At 41.5% G+C, this 20,469-nt stretch overlaps 1 protein-coding gene across 1 annotated transcript in view; it reads right to left on the minus strand.

The window, feature by feature from the left end:
• FAP (fibroblast activation protein alpha) overlaps positions 1-20,469 on the minus strand; it is an 80,369-nt gene that overhangs the window by 19,230 nt on the left and 40,670 nt on the right. The window contains exons 15-19 of the mRNA XM_015426235.1: positions 15,405-15,529; positions 9,144-9,191; positions 5,928-6,026; positions 4,035-4,104; positions 1,695-1,889 (exon numbers count right to left, since the gene is read on the minus strand). Of these exons, the coding sequence (XP_015281721.1) occupies positions 1,695-1,889; positions 4,035-4,104; positions 5,928-6,026; positions 9,144-9,191; positions 15,405-15,529 (537 nt within the window). The remainder of the gene's footprint in view (positions 1-1,694; positions 1,890-4,034; positions 4,105-5,927; positions 6,027-9,143; positions 9,192-15,404; positions 15,530-20,469) is intronic.

The raw sequence follows: 20,469 nt of genomic DNA on the forward strand, positions 1-20,469 counted from the left end.
CCCTCCCCATTTGTGGGGCTACCTGCAAACCCTCACCCACTTCGGTTGGGGGGGATGGAGCGGAATTTGGAGGACAACAGTGTTACAATAATCTTTTTGCATCCCCCAGCTGTTCCCCATATAGACTTTCTCAGCAGACTGCCGAAATAAGAGTAGCTTGATATTGCTCTGTACCAGATGGATGAACACCTAGCCAAGTTTTCCGTTATCTCAGAACACTTTTAGAGCAATACAAACTAATTTACGGCTTTTATGGTTACTGTAAAGCAAGCGGGGATAGCAGCATGAAGGTCAGAATGACAAAATCTCTGATCTGTTTCAATTGTTGCATTAAAAAAAGCCGTTAAAAGCAACATCACCCTTGCACATGGAGGAAATGGAAGAGTCAATACACAGGGGCAGGATGGACGAGATAATAGAGAACCCGTAGAGATGTAGTGCTATCCTAGAGCAAAGGGTGTGAGGATAAATCTTTATGGGCTCTATTCTTGGATTGCCGCACTCAGAATCTACATTACTTGTCAAGCCTTGATGCATTTCACACATTTTAAATCATTGTCCAGGCACCAATCCGTTTCATGCACACTTCTGAATGTCCACTGGAACTATTTGCTAACAACCACGGAGGTTCTGAAAGGTACAAGGTCTCTGAAACCAAAGACCGTGGTTGATACCAGCAAATGTAGGAACCAAGAAGAGCTTGTTCACTGCTGGAAAGGCTGGCAACAGACATAAATGAAAAAAATGTGGCACGAGCTTTTACAGGCAAGCCTATTTAATCATAAGAACATAAGAACATAAGAGATGCCAATGTTGGATCAGGCCAAAGGCCCATCCAGTCCAACACTCTGTATCACACAGTGGCCAGAAATACCAGTGCCATCAGGAGGTCCACCAGTGGGGCCAGGACATTAGAAGCCCTCCCACTGTTGACCCCCCCCAAGCTCCAAGAAGACAGAGCATCACTTGCCCCAGAGCCCCTAGCTATACCTTGTGGCTAATAGCCACTGATGGACCTCTGCCTCCTCCTGTCTACAGAACACAACACGATAGACTTGGTAGTCTTATGATGCTTGAAGGCTCCATTGGTTGTTCTGCAACAGACTGCCATGGCTGCCCTTTTAAGATTTTTATTTTTTCCATCCAGTCACAGCTGACTTATGGCAACCCCACAGGGTTTTTAAGGCAAGAGATGTTCAGAGGAGGTTTGGTATTGCCTGCCTCTGCATCAGGACCCTGGAGTTTCTTGGTGGTCTCCCATTCAAATACTAACCAGGGCCAACCCTGCTTAGCTTTCAAATCTGACAAGAATGGGCTAGCCTGGGGTATCCAAGTCAGGGCTTTTTAGGACTGACAACAAAATAATATGCCCCTTTTATCACTGTACTTTATTTTCCCATCTGCTTGCATACTTGGTATTCTTTAACAAAGAAATCTTCCCACAACCGCTTTAGAAGACCACTACCAGTAGGCAGGTCATTTTGCCAAGATGGGTATTTTTGCCATGCAATAAGAGTGCCCTTGGTTCTGTGATAATGAATTATTGCTCTGAAAACAAACGCACACATTACTGCCTCCGAAAACAAAGGATCTGAAGCACCTGGAAAGCCCATCCTCAGATGCTAGTTAATATAATGAAACCTCATTGTTTGCTTTGTGAATTTTCTAACTGTGTTAGAGAAATGTAGCCTTACCTTACTGCTGAGATTTGATCTGCAACTTCATAAACCCCAAGTCTGCGATAGACTGCATACAACATCTTATCACCCTGGAAGGCTGTTCCTCGGCCATCCACAAGGGCCACCACGATCCCTTCTTTGCTGGCCAGGTAGGTTATCCAAGTGATGCCAAAAGTGTGTTTCACATTTTGACTGCAAGGTCCTCCATACCTACAGTAAATATTCATGGAATCTCAGATTCAGGTACCAGGGGCCGACCTTTCAAAATCAAAGGGTAGCAGAAACATTTAATACAGCATGGGTGAAACGAAAGTTTCATTTCTGTAGGTACTCCAGAGTCATAACAGCCTAATGGTAAGATATTTTGACTTCTGCCATTTCTTTGCACAATGGTTTGGTTTGCACAACCCATATTTGGTTGACAGGAAATGCAAAGAGGGATTGTTTTTAATACATGAATGTCTTCCGTGTTTATAGTTTGGCACTCTGTTGATGTAAATGCTTAGGAGAAAACTGTAAACAGTCTAAGCATTTAGCCTTTGCAAAGGAGAAAGCAGAACCTGAACTCAGGAACGTATAGATCCAGGGGTCTGTGTTGGTCTGAAGCAGTACAACAAATTTAGAGTCCAATGGCACCTTTAAGTCCAACAAAGTTTATTCAAGGTATGAGCTTTTGTGGGCATGCACACTTCTTCAGATACAAAGTTGTTGTAGTTGTAAGGTCCTTCTGTCCACATGTACCACTCAACAAAGTTTATTCAAGGTATGAGCTTTTGTGGGCATGCACACTTCTTCAGATACAAAGTTGTTGTAGTTGTAAGGTCCTTCTGTCCACATGTACCACTCAACAAAGTTTATTCAAGGTATGAGCTTTTGTGTGCATGCACACTTCTTCAGATACAAATTTGTATCCGAAGAAGTGTGCGTACACACAAAAGTTCATACCTTGAATAAAGCTTTGTTGGTCTCAAAGGTATGTGTGTGTGTGTATTCATGGAATCTCTCTCTCTCTCACACACACACACGGACATCTCTTTATGAGTCATAAATTAATATGTTTTCCAAATTTGTATGAGCAAGACTAGAAAATTGGGGGGGGGGACGTTTTCTATGTGACTTTTCTAGAATTTCCTGAAGAAGTGCACTGAGAGAGGATGAAAATGCATTGGGCTCCTAAGGATCTTTTCTGCTGAAAAGTGTTTTAAGCGCTTTGGGGGGATGTTCCCTTCAGTTTGCTCTTATGAGATAAATCTGTGGTCTTCTTTAGTTGTAAGGTCCTTCTGACCACATGTACCACCAAGCATATGAAAACAAAGTCAATCCCACAAACCTCCCAAACTGTGAATGTGAAGAGTAGTATAAGCAAAATCAGAAAAGGTAAAGCTGTTCCAAGATCAATTATTCCTATAACTATCAAGAACTCATGTTACAATGTGATTTACATGGTATAAACCAGTGTAGCATTTCCTACTGAAGTTATTTAGCCATTTTCAAACTCCACCACCCATTTCTTTCTTTGCATCTTTTGTTTCCTCTCTTTGTAAAGGTCAAATTGCACATGCTATCGAAGATCTGAGACTGGACCTTTCAATGTTTACATAAACAGGAGCCACAGAGACTGGGAAATATTTGGATTGGGGTTGAAAACGCCATAGAAGAGTGTTGTTTTTTTTGCCACAGCATCCCGGATAGAAGCAGGCCTGTAGCTACAGTGGGGAATTTCGGGGCCTGGCCCCCTGACTTCCTGCCAAGGCCCCCTGACTTCCACTGAGCCCCAGGGCCCCCCAACTCTCTGGACCACCTGGAAGACTCCCCACTGCTGCCCCTTCCCCAAGCACAGCTTGCTTCCCTGCATAGGAAAGCAGACTGAGAGTGCTGCAAAAGTGAGTATTTAAAATGTTATTTTAATTTTATTTTTTTATTTTGTGACATCAGTGCCCCCCGATTTATTTAAAGGCCCCCTGAGTTACAAAATCCTGGCTATAGCCCTGCATAGAAGTGTCCTCCCTCCCCCCTTCTAAAGTAGCTATTACCTGTTGTAGGGAGAAAGGTACCCATACTTAGCTATCTTTTCCCCTACTGGACATTTAAGGGGCCCAGTTTCTACTGGGGAAATTATGTAGGCAGAAAAACTTAAAAGCCCATTCCCTGGCATGATGGTCCCAATATAATCACTGTCCCCTCTGATCACTGAGAGATCCAATCACATATCTCCCACATAACATTTAACTTGAAACTTACATCTGTTTTACTAATCAACTATTTAGCCGTTGCTATATTTGGCAAAGATGTCATTATAAATACCTTATCTGACATAGCAAAGTTATGAAAAAGTCTAAAGAAAATTTTACATACACCTGTATGAGAAGAGGATACTTCTTGGATTTATCAAACCCTGGAGGTAGAATCATCTTGTACCAAATGGCTAATAAAAAAGGACATATTACAAAATAAATAATTGATGCTAACAATTACAGTTACGTATAACTGGCTCCTGTAAAACAAATACTAATTATCTGCAAGATAAATGTTAATTAGCAGCAGGATTCAGAGGTGAAAATCACAGGTGCTATAATTTAGGGAACTCACTGTGATATAAGTAATTCTTGTCATTTTTAAATACTAGTCACAGTATATAAGAAGAAGAAGAAGAGATTGGATTTATATCCCGCCCTTCATTTGGAGTCTCAGAGCGGCTTACAAACTCCTTTCCCTTCCCCTCCCCACAACAGACACCCTGTGAGGTGGGTGGGGCTGAGAGAACTCTGACACAAACTGCTCTTTTTCAAGGACAGCGGTGCCAGAGCTTGCAACTGACCCAAGGTCACATCAGCAGGTGCAAGTGGAGGAGTGGGGAATCAAACCCGGTTCTCCCAGATTAGAGTCCGCGAACTTAACCACTACACCAAACTGGCTCTCAATTATAAGTAATTCTTGTCATTTTTAAATACTAGTCACAGTATATAAACAAAACATTTATTTACCCATACCTCTGGGTAGACCTGGCCCCTTAGTGCTTAAGGGCATTCTTTTCTATGGGTAAACCTGGCTTCTCAGGGCCTACAAGAAATAACACCCCTACTATTTCCAATGGCAGTAGACATAGCTTTCCGCCTACCCCACTATCAGCTGTTTAGGCAGCATCAGCTATGGGGGGGGGGGTTGTCTAGTCCTTTAAATTTTGAAGGGACAGAGAGACTAACAACTGTTATGCAGGCCATTTTCCTCTCTCTCTCTCCCCCCTTCTGTGCTTCCCCAAAACCAAAACACTCCCAAAACTCCAGGGAATTTTTGTTACTCCAAGAATTTTGGAAGCGTTTGGGGTCATTTTGGATATCCCCAAGCCAACTCAAAACAGGTAATTTGGGGTTTATTTTCACATTGTGTATATCCAAATGCACAACCCTAGTTGGCTGGATAAAATGAATGAGGCCACAGTGGCTTAGAGGTTAAGACACTGAGCTGCAGACCAGGTTTGTAGTTTGGCAGTTTAAGACCCTAGTGCTGCGTAACGGAGTGAGCTCCCATCTCTGGTCCCAGCTCCTGCCAACCTAGCAGCTCGAAAGCAAGAAACTGCAAGTAGATAGATAGGTACCGCTTCGGTGGGAAGGTAACAGCATTCCGTGCACCTCAGCATTTAGTCATGTTGGCCAATGGCCACATGACCATGGAAACATCTTCAGTCAGCACTGGCTCTTTGGCTTGGAAACGGAGATGAGCACTGCCCCCTAGAGTCGGATTCGACTAGCTTTCGAGCAAGGGAAACTTTTACCTTCTATCCAAATGCACACCCCTAGTTGGCTGGATAAAATGAATGAAGTCAGGATCATGTATGGTCCCTGGAGGAAAGACACTAAAAATGTAAACAACTTTATTTTTATAGAGTCCCAATCCCATATTTTGATAAGTAGCTCATAACGTTTTCAAGTCTCCAACTGGGTAGAAATGGGAGTTGACTGGAAATCATACCCCATTAAAATCTTACCACCAGTAAATGAAGCCATATGCAGAAAACATAATCTGTAAACTCTAAACACAAGACGAACACAGCACTACCATCCACTATGGTTTCCCCCAAAACTGCCTCAACCTGGTGGGATGCATGACATTGGTTTACAGTAGGCCAGGAGGTAACTGTTAGAGTAACCTGAGGGTAACCTTTAATGTAGCTAGCATGTACTTCTCACTTAGCTGTTTTCACTCATAATATAAAATGAGAAGGAAGCAGATTAAGTGCGGCATACTTACTAAAACCATCCACTTCAAGTTTGTTAATTTCCTCTGTAGGCATGCTGATTTTCTGCAAATCCAATTCCAGTTGCATATTATCTTCCAAAACTTTAATCTCTACATAAAATACATGTCTAGATTAGTAATACATTTCTCTTTCACAGTTCCTTCTTATTTATGAACTGTCATCTATATATCTATATATATCTAAGGATGGGAACGAACCAGCTGACAAACCAAAGTCCATCACGAATTTTGGCCTGGTCGGGGTTTGTGAACTGAAGTTTGTGAACTGAAGAACTGGGATGAACTACCACGACTTTTTGTGCAATTAATGGTGGCTTGTGATGGTTTGTGAAGAGCATGCCCTTCACGAGAAACATTTGAGTGGCTAGGAACTCCCAGTTCTCAGCTGTTTGGTTTAAATAGCTCAGAGACACTTATTCTCTGCTTTCAGCTCCCTGCAGCTTTTCACAGGAGCAGAAAGCAGGGTGTAAATGGCTCCCAGCCATTTAAACCCTTATTTTTGGTCCCTGTGGCTTACCACGGGGATTTTTAGCTCCCTGTGGCTTTTCATAGTCCTGCTTTCTTCCTCCTGCAAAAAGCTGCGGGGAGCAGAAAGGAGAGTTTAAATGGAAGGGGTGAAGTGCATTCCAGGGGCACTTCACCCCCCACCTTTCTGCTGGCAGTTGCTTGCCATGGGCAGCAGAAAGGTGGGAGGGAAGTCATTCCCAGGGGATCTCCCCCCCCTTCCTGCTGGCTGCTGTTTTTTGGGCTGTCTTCTGTAGTCCTTTTAAAGTTTAGAGGGATGGCAGAAGACAGCCTGAAACAACTGCGTGGTGGGGAGCGCCTCTCTGTTGTGCAGTTATTTTTTGCACTGTTTTGCTGTCCCCTTAAGCTTTTAAGGGATTACACAAGACAGGCTGGAACAGCTGAGTGGCAGGGAGCAAGCTGCTCCTCGCTGCTCAGCTGTTTTTCAGGTTTTCTGCAAACCCCTTTTAAAGGTTCTGCAGTCCCTTTCAATGCAGTTTGCATGGCTATGAATCACACAAACTGGTTTGATTAGTAAACAAGCCTCCTGGTTTCTGGGTTCGGTTCGTGGTTGAGCCATGAACCATGAACCGAACTGCATTTTCCCAGTTCGTGCCTATTCCTATCTATATCTATATATTTCTGTGTGGAAGTAAACATGAATATAAAATGAAACTTAAATCTATTGAAGCCCCATCTGTAATATTGAGACCACATTTATAATAGCAAACAGCTGTGTGGGCGTTGAACAAACAGGACAGAGTTCTCTTCCAGAGAGAAGAACAGAAAACATGTTCCAGGGTTAAAATTTGTTTGGATCTACAATAGCAGAGGAGTCCAAATGTGGCACAATACTGAACCAAATATGGCTCTTTAAGAAGATAAAATGAAATCTTCGTCTATTGGAGGGATGGGTGGGATGCTAGAATAGTCAGTGTGCGAAAAGAATGTTAGGCAAATATTTTTATGAGACCAAAGGGCTTTTTAGAGATACTTTTCAGAAAGGGAAATGATAGAGGTGAACAGTTGCCAGTAATCCAAGCATGAACCATGTACAGATTTATGACAGCACTGTAACAGTTGCACTGGGTGTGCCTGTGTGTATTTAATACTTATTCTGAGACCTTGTCAGGCTACTTCCTAATAAAGGGCTCATAGCAACCCATGTTTGGGCTGTGGAAACATTATGCATTATCAAGCAACCTGTCAATTATCAGTAATGTTAAGGTGGATATTTTCGGTTATGTGTCTTTGTCTTTCTCTTGCTCTGGGTCTTTGTCAATCTCTTGCTCTGGATTTTGATGCAGTCTGGCTCTTTAATTAGGAAAGGCTGCTGCCTCCTGCAATGAAAATAAAACGTTGCTGTCCCCTGCAATAGGATCTACCAGGGCTTAAATAGCCCAAAAGGTGTGTGGAGGAACTGGGATGCAGAAAACTCTTGACTTGACATTCCACTAAGTTTGTTGTTGTTTCTGTCAAGTCACAGCTGACTTATGGTGACCCCCCCCCCCTTTCAAGGCAAGAGACATGCCAAGGTGGTTTGCCACTGCCTGCCTCCCCATCATGACCTTGATCTTTCTTGGAGGCCTCCCATCCAAATACTAGACAGAGCTGACCCTGCTTAGCTTTCGAGATCGGACTCTGATGAGATTGGGCTGGTCTTTAAAGGGATTAGCAACTGATTAACAATTGGAAAGGTAGAGACACCATAGAATAATCAATTTAAGGAGGACAGTGAGAGTAAACATTCTAAATTCCCTGAAGACAAATAAGCTTAGAAAGTATAACTTGGCATGTCCTGTAGATCACTTTAAAAGAATCTATATACTATTTAACCACCTTCTGTTACAAATGTGCAGGCATATGAATAACAAGGTATATATTAAAATCTTTACAGCTAGATTACAGTGACACTTAAACTATTTTGGGTTTCTCTGATACAGCTGATTACAGTTAAACTATTTTGGGTTTCTCTGATACAGCTGCATGATGGCAAACCACTTCCTGGCTCTATGAGTAATGAGTTTCTATGAGTAATGAAACACCAAACGGGAATAAAACCTGTGTTTCAAACATTTCCAGCTTAAAGAAAAAAGAATAGGAAATAGCTGATATTTTACAACAATCTGTTGGGAAATATGTGGTTTATTTTCTGGGGGTATAGCTGATAGTACAGTCCTGTCCACAGTGAAACCAGTTTGTCCATTGACTTCAACAGACTAAAATTGGACTAATGCCACATAGGACTGCATTGTAAATATGGAGGACAAAAGAAGCATTCTGGATTGGTAGCTACTAATAGAATATTTGGAGTATTTGTAAAACTGGCTACATGTAAGCAATTCAATATAGCAATTGTGTATTAGAATGCTGGTTACTGTAAAGCTATTGAAAAACAGCTAACAATAGAAAAAGGAGTGTGCAATATAGGGATTTATTTTGAAACTTTGAAAAAATATGTTAAAAAACGTTTAAATAAATGTATATTGGAATGGAAATAAAATGAAATTTAAACCACAAACACAAGCAGAACCATTTATGACTGAAATCTTCAGATGTTTTTATTTTAGAAGATTTACAGCCCCATTTTATGTAGGTTTACTTAAGTCCTACAGTTGATTGGGACGCACTCCATACCAAGATGTATTGTATTTCAACCTCAGACTATCAACAGGACACACAAACGTACACAGTAGAAGATACCTCTATCATATCTGCTGTCATAAAGAGTAGAAATGGGGGTTCCAGGACCTGAAATAGTGATTCAAGAAGAGAAATTTATTATTAATAAGGAGTAACCAGAGAGATGTTTAAAGTGAGTACTTACATATCTAAGAGTGCCTAGTTTTGTTATTGTAATGGTTGCATGTTCTGTTGTATGTTAATTGTTATAAATAAAATTAAAATTATTTGATAAAAAGAAGAGAAATTTACATTTAAAGCATAACTGCGAGAAATACAACTGTTACTGAAAACGACTTGTGCTTTGTCATTTAGTACACGTATTCTTCTTTTATCAGGCAAATTGTTCTCACCTGCCTAAGTTTCGGTCCGTAGAATATGCTTAGGAGGGTGGCATCTTAGGACACCACCATACATGTCAGCACATTTGACAAAATGTATTTCTCTCTCCCAGGTTCCAAAAGCCCTGCATCTGTCCTATAAAGTTTAGCCTAGTCGTTTGGCATCATGCTAATTGTTAACAGCCCCTCCTTAATGGTGGAAGGCAAAAGGAATGGGGAAAGGCCCAAAATTAAATAGGGCCAGAGATGCTTAGATCCTTGTTTTGAGCTGGCTGAGATCCAGAGTGGTGTGGTGGTTAAAAGTGGTGGACTCTAATCTGGAGAACCGGGTATGATTCCCCTCTCCTCCACAAGAAGCCGGCTGGGTGACCTTGGGTCAGTCACAGCTCTCTCAGAGCTCTCTCAGCCCCACCTACCTCACAGGGTGTCTATTGTGGGGAGTGGAAGGGAAGGTGATTGTAGGGAAGGTGATCCTTCGAGTAGTGAAGAGCGGGGTATAAAACCAACTCTTCGTCTTCTTGTCTGTGTATTTTTTATCTAGGGATGACTACACCATGGAGTATGCAACCCTAGAAATTATTGTATAGACTCATTGCTTTTGTCTAGTCTATTTTCTCAGTCTCTGTTAACATCAGCTTTGGACATATTCAAGATCTACTTCCAATACAGGCAGTTGCCAAGAACTTCATTTTTTCTCCTCTGCAACTGTTTTATGATGTCTCCTTTCTTTTCTGTGCCAGCTGTAAACATTTTGGCTTGAACTCTATGGGGCAAGTATCCACATTACAGACTTAAACTGAATGAATGGTCCTTCTCAGGAAACCTAAGAATTGAGAGAATACTAGAAACAGAAAATTCTCAGCGCCTCAACAAATTCTTGGTGAAACAAGGGTGATGAAGCACAAGGACTTTGTGTCAAACATTCAGTGGAAGTTCTGTGTCCCTTTTGCACATACGTTTTGCAAGGGAGCCAACTAGAAATGGAAAATTCTCAGCGCCTCAACAAATTACAGTCTTTTAAATTCCTGGGGAAACAAGAGTGATGAAGCACAAGAACTTTGCGTCAAACATTCAGTGGAAGTTCTGTGTCCTTTTTGCACATACGTTTTGCAAGGGAGCCAATAGCAACTCCATGAGGTGTTTTGAGCTGGCTGAAACAGCATGGCAGGGAGGTAGGCTACAGCTGAAAGGAAGAAAGGGCATGTGTGAAACTGGGAGGCACAGAACTCCCACTGAATGTTTGATGCAAAGTCCTCATGTTGTCCACCAACAAATACAAGCACTTTGTAACAGATAAGTAAATGTAAAGGTTTCTCTTGCTCGAAAGCTAGTCGAATCTGACTCAAGGGGGCGATGCTCATCTCCGTTTCCAAGCTGATGAGCCAGGGCTGTCCAAAGACGTTTCCATGGTCATGTGGCTGGCATGACTAAATGCTAAGGCACAGGGAATGCTGTTACCCTCCCACCAAAGTGGTACCTATTTATCTACTTGCAATTTCTTGCTTTCGAGCTGCTAGGCTGGCAGGTGCTGGGGCCAGAGATGTGCCACTAGGGTCTCAAACTGCTGAACTACAGCTCTTCCGGTCTGCAGCCTCAATTGTAACACACAGAGGTCCCTTAAACTGATGTAATAGCTAACATGGCCACTTTAGTAGCATAACAGTTTTTTGCTTCTGTGTTCACTATGGAAAGTGTGGGGCACACACCCATGCCACAGCCCCTATTTTCAGGAAAGGAGTCTGAAGAACTGAGCCAAATTGAGGTGACCAGAGATGACATTCTAGACTTACTGGGGAAATTAAATACCAATGTCTCCAGGTCCTGATGGCATACGCCTAAGAGTTTTTAAGGAACTCAGATGTGAGATCATTGATCTACTAGCCCATATATGTAACCTATCACTAAATTCATCTGCTGTACCAGAAAACTGGAGAGTAGCAAATGTGACACCAATTTTTAAAAAGGGATCCATAGGGGAACCAGGAAATTACAGGCCAGTCAGCCTAAGATCTATCTCAGGAAAATTAGTAACTGTAATCAAAGATCGAATTGTTAGGCACATATAGGAACTGGTTAGTCACTGTGTGAGACAGGATGCTGGATTAGATGGGCCAATGGTTAGCAGGGCTCTTCTTATGTTCTTATGTCCTTAACACAGTTTTATGCTTATAGCAGAAATAGGGAGGATCTTAACTTGTTGGATAAATTTAGCAGTGTTAAAAGTAATGACACAGCACATACGTGTAAATTAGCTAAAAGAAGAGATTGGATTTATACCCCATCCTTCACTACCCGAAGGAGTTTCAGAGCAATTTACAATCCCTTTCCCTTCCCCTCCCCACAACAGACATCCTGTGGGGTAGGTGGGACTGAGAGAGCTCTTTCGAGAAATGCTCATGAGAGAAGAGCTCAGAAATAATTTGTAATTGACCCAAGGTCACAGCAGCAGCTACATGTGGAGGAGTGGGGAAACAAACCCGGTTCTCCCAGATTAGAGTCTGCGCTCTTGACCACTATACCAAACTGGCTCTAAAGAAAGTTTACTACCTAATTAGGGAGGGTTACATTATGGGATAAAACAAAAAAACAGTCCCTCCAGCTACATCTTTCTAGTTACTGTTTACTCCAAGATGGATTCTAGCATCTGATCTTAGAATAAAAGAAGTAGGAAGAACCCCCAAAATGCCTACATGCAGAATATCTGGTAATATCACCCAACTATGAATTGACCAATGACCAGGCTAAAGGTCACTTCATTATGAATGGGACATCTCCTTCTAGGGCGGAAACTTCTACTCGACATCTCATAGATTCTGTACTAACTACAAAGTAGCATACATAAACAAACAGGTTAACGCTTTCATGACATCAGGAGGTGAACTTGCAAATACTCCAATATAACTACAGTCACATTCAGATGTCACAGTGAACCTCTGCACGTTCATGAACAGAACAAATGCAAGAACCCTCTAGCCAAATTCGAGTTTGTCCAGATGTCTGTATGCATGTGCCATGCATGGGCAAACTGGAGTTTGTTTCCTCTTCACAAACTGCAACTCTAAACCACGGTTTAAGGTAGGGAATAGCTGTGTACAATACAGAAGGCTTTACAGACTTATAGACTGTGTACTCCATAGCCTACCGTCCATAGATTAAGTCAGAAATGTAACCTTAAAGACAACGTTTCACTCTCACAGATGAAGTGATCCCCACTTAACAGTTATATAACCTAATCCCAGAATTAACCATGTGCAACAGGATCTGGAGAAGTTGTCGTAATGCATTTCTCAAGGTAGGTGCATTTCCTATACGATAACATCTTGGGCAAGGATGATTGAAAGGTGTTGTCATTCTGTTACATTTGCTTCTTTGCTTAGCTGAGAACTCTTATTTATTTGCACGCTTGAACATCCAGCACAGATCATCCAGCATTATTAACGACAGGAAGTAACCAGTAGGTAGAATTTCTCACTGGCACATTCCCATTCAAATGCAGATCGCTACAATAATAGCAATATCTCTGCCTTTTATTACACTTTGTTTTGTCTCCGTCCAGTCCATAAATCTGTAAACATTTATGCCTAATGTGTACATTTGTTTTTGTATCAAAGACGTTTTTGCGTGGAGGGTATTTTTTTCCAATTTATGAAATATATACCCTGTCTTTCTGCCCTCACCACATCCACCAAAGCAGTTAACAAATTAAAGACATACATAATTAAAACATGTCTTAAGATCCACGAAAACCAAACAAAAACACTCCATTAAAAGAATTCAAACCAAGCTAAAATACACATACAAAACCATTAAAAACAACAATTTAAAAAACAGTGCAGGAAGGAGGGATCATTGAAGGAATGATGGGTAAAAGAAAAAAACCTTCACCTGCTGGTGGAAGACAGCAACAGACTAGGACAGACAAGTCTCTCCTAGGAGAGAGTTCCAGGGTTTTGGTGCCATGACAGAGAAGTCCCTCTCTGGGGTGGTCACCTTCCTAATTTCAAAAGGTAGGGACACCCGAAGCAGGGCTTTAGGGCTGAAGTCGTGAAACTTTTAGATATATATATCTACAGGGACTATCTGTGAAGTAATTTGTTAGGTTTCTTTCTCTAATGGGAACTCATAAATGGAAAACTTGTAAAATAGATTGTTAATATAAAACCCAATCTGTTCCTTCTTTTGAGCTCATCTCATATGGCACAGAAACCTGTATGGTGCTTCCTGGTTTGCTAAATCTACGAAATGTTATATATTTAGGGATCAACATAACACTCTCCAAGAGCTACCCATTAAGATAACTGATGACCATTTGCCTTGTTTTGTATTAGTAATTTATGCTTCGTCTTGCATAGAATTTTAATACATTTTAATCAATGGCATAATGAATTATAACTTAACTTCTCATTATAACCTTTCAGAGTTCTGTTCTAAATTTTCTGCAATTTTTTTTAAAAAAAACACCTTTGGAGTAGTTGACAGATCGACTCTAGAGAAATGTTTCTACTGCTGTGGTTGTTATAAATTGTCTGCCATCCAAATCCATTGAGACTACACGGAGAAACAGGATTTGACAAAGTAAGAAGTTATGCCAGAGGCACAAAACTTGTGGGAAGCCCACATTCAACAGTCCCTTTATACACACAGGATCCTGCCTGGATTCTGTACCCAAGCTTGTGCTCTAGGTTCTATATACCCTGTGCGCAGCGGCAGACTATAGTGTTGCTCCTGTGGGTCTCTGTGTCAGAGCTAGGGTTGCCAGCCTCCAGGTGGAGCCTGAGGATCTCCAGCTATTACAACTGGTCTCCAGACGAGAGAGATCAGTTCCCCTGAAGAAAATAGCGGCTCTGGAGGGTATGCTCTGCGGCACTGCACTCTGCTGAGGTCCCTCCCTTCCCCAAAACACACCCTCCTCAGCAGGGCTCTTTTTGTAGAAAAAGCCCAGCAGAAGCTCATTAGCATAACAGGCCACACCCAACAGCAGGAACTCATTAGCCCATTGGGCCACACCCCTGACAGCACAGCTCATTAGCACATCAGGCCACACCCCCATGTTACCAGAAGTGTGGTTATCCAGACACACCCACCTTTTGCTTGTTACTCTGTTTACCTTGTTTGTTGTCAAAACCCAGGACTTTTTTGTAGCAGGAACTCCTTTGCATGTTAGGCCACACACCCCTATTGTAGTCAATCCTAATGGGTTTCTGCTGTTGGGTGTGGCCTATTATGCTAATGAGTTCCTGCTGGGCGTGGCCAACTCGGGAGCCAGCCGGAATTCCGTTCCTGTGCGTTCCTGCCCAAAAATAGCCCTGCTCCTCAGGCTCTACCTCCAAAATCTCCAGGTATTTCCCAACCCAGAGCTGGTAACCCTAGTCAGGGTTTATGAGTCAGCATTTTCCAAGTCAATTGTATAGAATTTTTGACCCAGTACAACAGGCAACAATCCAATAACTTCCTTTTGAATACTCGAACAGTCAAGTGGACACCGTTACTGATATTTCAAATGTGTAATCTGAGATTATAAATGTCCCCATTTTAAGCACTGCCTTAGATTCTAACTAAGCAACCAATCTCTTTGCTATGACTTCCTTGAGTGAATGAATGATTAATTCATGATTAAGGTACTCTGAAAACAGAAACACTGGTTTGTATCCTAATATCATTTTCTGTCAACAGAAGTTCTTTTCCATTGATGAAGAAAGGGGTGATTTCACTGATTTCCTCCTTCCTCAGACCCCCCACTCCCCCCCACATCTTTTTTGTGAGGTCTCTTTACCCCCAGAACTAGCATTTCAGATACTTCAATAAGCTGCTATGGAAGGCAGTAGAAAAATCCTGGTCCACAAGCTTCACAACGCTCTCAGTTGGTTGGATACAAACCATCATAAATAATGTATATTTGAAAGGGCATCTGTGACTCCGTTTGGCCATATATTTGACTTACCATAGCAGAGTAAAGCATAATAGTTGGCATTGTAACTGAATCTTGCTGCATAATACTGGCATCTTTCTTTTCTTAAATTACAAGTAATACACTGCTTGGTTGGAGGATTTGTTTGAAGATTAATTCTATAAAAGAATTAAAGAAGCAGATGAAACTATTGATTGTTTTGGTCCCAATCTAGAATTTCCCGGCATCCACTGGAACTCCAATACAACTCTTATAAAACTTTAATCAGCACTGACTTTTCTACACTTATTTATATATTTAGATATGTGCATTTTGTCTATTAAACAAGAATTAACAACATATTAAGAAAAATACTGAGCTAGTATAAGGTAGTTTCATATATGCAGGCGAATGTGATAGCAAAGTGCTTGGTAAGCTCATCATGGCGTCCACTCAGCTCTGGACTGGTCTGTTTTGATTCTGTTTTGTATTTTTAAATCAGTGGATAAAGAAAGCTCGATTTCCCCCTTTCTTCTTTTTCTAAACTCTCATGAGTTGGGTATGGAGCAGTTTCAAATGGCAGTAGTCAATTTATGTATGGGAAATGGGATGGTAACTACTGGAAAGGGAATTTTGAATGGAAGGGTTAAAGGGCAGCAATGAACAAAAGCAGGGTTGTTTAAGGGACCAGGAGACTTTTGGGCAGCTAAGGGGTGGAGCTGAAGGGGCAAAGGTCACAGGCAATAGTGTATCCAGATATATGAATGAAGAGGTAATGTGAGAGAACAGAAACCTTTATTGGCATAACACAGATAACCAGAACAAAAGCAAAATTTAAGGGATAGTACTAAAACAACGACAACCAATATTCCCATTATCTTAAAATACAAAGCAATCCTAACATGGATGAAGAGGTAATAAGCTGCAAGGTCACAGAGAACTTTGACAGTAGCCCATGTTAAGAGTAACCTTTCCACAATTACTAATGATCTACATATGCTTCATAATTATCAGGCATCATCTCAGGTGGAAAATACCTCAAACAACATTACTTAAAGCTTGACAGGAACTTACTTATAAATATTCCTTCTCCCTGGATAGCCTTCAAATTCATTGCTTGAAAAGAATCTGGAACACAATTTATTATGTCATATAAACTATGGTTTGACAGCACAAAGAATACACAAGGTGTTAAGCATTTTGCATACAGGTAGCAAGGATTAGGGTTGCCAAGTCCATCTTCCACCCCCAGCGGGGGACTTTGGGGGCGTTCCTGGAGGGGGCGGGGCATCCCCGACATGATGATGTCACGTTGGGGCCATCCGCCGCCCCCCCCGCCCGTGCACCAGATCTCCAGAAACGGCAGTTCCCTGCACTTAAAGGAGCCGGCGTTTCCCTTTTAAGAGCATGAAGCTGGCATTTCCCTGCAAGCTTGCAGAGATCAGGCTTGGGAGGAAACATGGGTTCCACACACTTAAAGAGAGAGAGATGGGTGGCTGTGGGTGTTGGGGGTGGGGCTTCCCTCGTCTGACCGGCGGCGGGTAGAAACCCCCCCCAAATGGGAGACCCCTGGCAAACCGGGGGGGTTTGGCAACCCTAGCATGGATTGAAGAACTTGGGGCCACACTGCATGTGATGTTAGAGATTATTTTTAGATTTTAATCTAGATGCAAAAAGAAGATGAAGGAGAAGTGATAGATGGAAGGAGGATTTTAATGCTTCCCTCCTCCACTATGATCGATAATCCACTCCTCTCAATTGCTGTTAAACAGCAGTAGGTAGAAGTGCCAAGTATGGTTTTCTTTGCCCCATATGGGGCTAAAAGCAGTAAAGGACTGGTATGTTTAGTAGGGAAAACGAGAAACGGGATTAACCTCCTCTAACATCCCCAGTGCTGCAGTCTTGATTCAAACTACCCCCTTCTTAATGGCTGCCTTTTGTGATTGCCAGTGCAATCCTAAACAGAATTATACCTTTTGAAATTAATTACATCCATTTAAATCAAGGGTGAAACGATCCTTAATATGTGTGTGTTAAATTCCATCAAGACCCTATGAATTAATATCTTCCAAAATGCGCTATCATTAACAGCCTTGCTCAGGTCTTGCAGACTCAGGGCCATGGCTTCCTTGATTGAGTCAAACCATCTCATGGTGGGGCCACACTGCATGTGATGTTAGAGATTATTTTTAGATTTTAATCTAGTTCCAAAAGTAGATGAAGGAGAAGTAATAGATGGAAGGAGGATTTTAATGTTTCCCTCCTCCACTATGATCGATAATCCACTCCTCTCAATTGCTGTTAAACAGCAGTAGGTAGAAGTGCCAAGTATGGTTTTCTTTGCCCCATATGGGGCTAAAAGCAGTAAAGGACTGGTATGTTTAGTAGGGAAAACGAGAAACGGGATTAACCTCCTCTAACATCCCCAGTGCTGCAGTCTTGATTCAAACTACCCCCTTCTTAATGGCTGCCTTTTGTGATTGCCAGTGCAATCCTAAACAGAATTATACCTTTTGAAATTAATTACATCCATTTAAATCAAGGGTGAAACGATCCTTAATATGTGTGTGTTAAATTCCATCAAGACCCTATGAATTAATATCTTCCAAAATGCGCTATCATTAACAGCCTTGCTCAGGTCTTGCAGACTCAGGGCCATGGCTTCCTTGATTGAGTCAAACCATCTCATGCTGGGTCTTCCTCTTTTCCTGCCGCCTTCCATTTTTCCTACAGTGATTGTCTTTTCTAGGGAGTTTTGTCCTCTCATGATGTGAGCGGTGTACGATAGCCTCATTTTAGTCATAGCACTGTAAATTAAACATCTGATGAGCCCATCAGGGATCCAACATGGCATACGAAAACATGTAAGAGAAAATTAAGGCAATGTATAGATTGTCAGGCTGAGATCACACACACTAAATAACAATGCTCCCTCTAAACTGTGGATTCTTGTGAGCAAAAATTCTACTTTGTGAGCTACCGGCATTAAAGTTTTGAGTGAGCAATTTGGCTACTGCATAAATTAGTTTGCTCTGGAGCCATCCTTCCTGAGCGGAGACAAAAAGGTGTGAGCTGGCGGCTAAAAAACTGTGTGCTAGCTCACACTAACTCAGCTTAGAGGGAACACTGCTAAATAATCCACTTTCAATCCACTGTCAATGCACTTTCCAACTGGAGTTTACTGTGTGAACTGGCAAAATCCAGTTGGAAAGTGAATTGAAAGTGGATTGAAAGTGGATTATTTAGTGTGTGTGACTGCAGCCTGTGTGTCTGAATAGCTATGTTGTCGTTTAACATCAAGGCTTTTCCAGGTCATTTGTTGTTAAAGGAAATCCAAGTTCTCTTGTCATCTAGAAAGACCCTTTCCCCGCTGACCTATGAAAATGGGGCTCTGCTATAACAGAAAAATCGCTGGTACACTGAATGTAAATTGTATTGACAAATTACATAAACAACACACCATGCTTTTTCACATACTTACATTGCATCATCAGTTACTCTGTAGATGTATATGGCTTCCCATGGTCCGCTAGTGATTGGTACTGCATTTTCCTATAAAATCAACAGATTTAAAGGTGATAAGTGAGATGTTGTATTTTTGGCAGATGTGCTGCAGTACAGACATACGAATGTTATATTCATTCTTTGCTCGACATACCACAGAATCTTTGACATAATGGATATGTTTATAACCATTCTTGTCACTGAAAATTTTGTAATATGAAATGGTATCAGAAGTGAAATATGGAGCTGCGACAAAGAACTGAAAAACAAAAAAGACATGGAAACAGAAATTAATACCTTGTCGGCAACACAAAAGACACTGAATAAACATATAACCAGACTAAGGCCCAGGTTTTGCCATCCTGCTATACAGATATTCCATGTCAAATCAATAAAGTGTGGCATTTGGGGTTTGCATCATAATAGTGCATTTTGCTGAGATTTTGTGGAGCCACTACACATTTTGAAATGTATCTAGAATCGAAACTTTTGAAAGATACTGTCACTGGGGCATGGTCACACCCCTCTAAAAAGCTGTTCAAAGTCACATTTACCATAAAAACATAGTCTTTCTTGTTGCCACAGAATCAGAAGTATTCTATGTACCACAGGTACCTCATTATGAAGCTCTGAATCTCATTTAAAAACTGTAAACAACATGTACCAAAATTAGCAGAAATACATTTATGGGAAACTACTAGATTTTTCACATCTCTTGTGCAAAAGTAGATCCAGTCACAACCTACTAATGTTCATTTGGCCAAACACATTTCATTGTGATATTTTTCATGCCAGATGTTTTGTAGGTGCTGAGTTTCTCAAAAATGCAGAAATCCCTACTTTTGTCCATCAAATCAGCATGTTCAAAATGCACTTATTTGGTAGTTCAGGATGAAAAATTCTGCACTTAAGTTTTTGAACAGACTAGGGACATGAGAAGCACAGAAGCTGAAACAAGCATTTTCTTGAGAACACTTTGCTCCAGATAATGTGAGAAACATTGCTTCAAAAACCGCATCTATTTATTTACATCCTGCCATCTGGCCTCTCCCAAGGCCTCCAAACCAGCTTATTATAATGAAAAAGGCTATTCCCTTGAAAACTGCATAAACTGAAACAACAACACTGATAAAGTCATGCCAATGAGCGACAAAGAAGAAAAGTCAGAACAACAGTTGCATGCTAAAATCACCCTCCCTAGAACTGGCAGGCGACTTAAGACTCTTCTGCATTGTCATATTTGTCACTTGTTTGTCCCTATTTCTTCAGGGTCTCCCCCCCAATGTGTTTTGCTCTCTCTAGTAGTCCTAGAGGGAGCAAAACACAACTGGAAAAGGAGGGACGACCCAAAGCAATAGGGAAAAATGAGTGACAAAAATGACAATGCAGAAGAGCCCTTATGGCTTGCTGGCAACATTGAGATGTTAGCAGCAATGCAGTGGTGTCAGTTCTGGTGTGACACAGAAGTGACATTATCACATTGCCAGCATAGCTCTGGCATTCTCCCAAACATCCAGGAAAAGCTAGAGCTGATGTGATGATGTGATGATGGTACTTTCCACGTCATGGCAGAAGTGATGTCGTGGCTTTGGCATGACACCAACCACTCTCCCAT

This window comes from Gekko japonicus, unplaced genomic scaffold (genome assembly GCF_001447785.1).
Source record: "Gekko japonicus isolate JY-2015 unplaced genomic scaffold, Gekko_japonicus_V1.1 scaffold399, whole genome shotgun sequence".
Lineage (NCBI taxonomy): Eukaryota > Metazoa > Chordata > Lepidosauria > Squamata > Gekkonidae > Gekko > Gekko japonicus.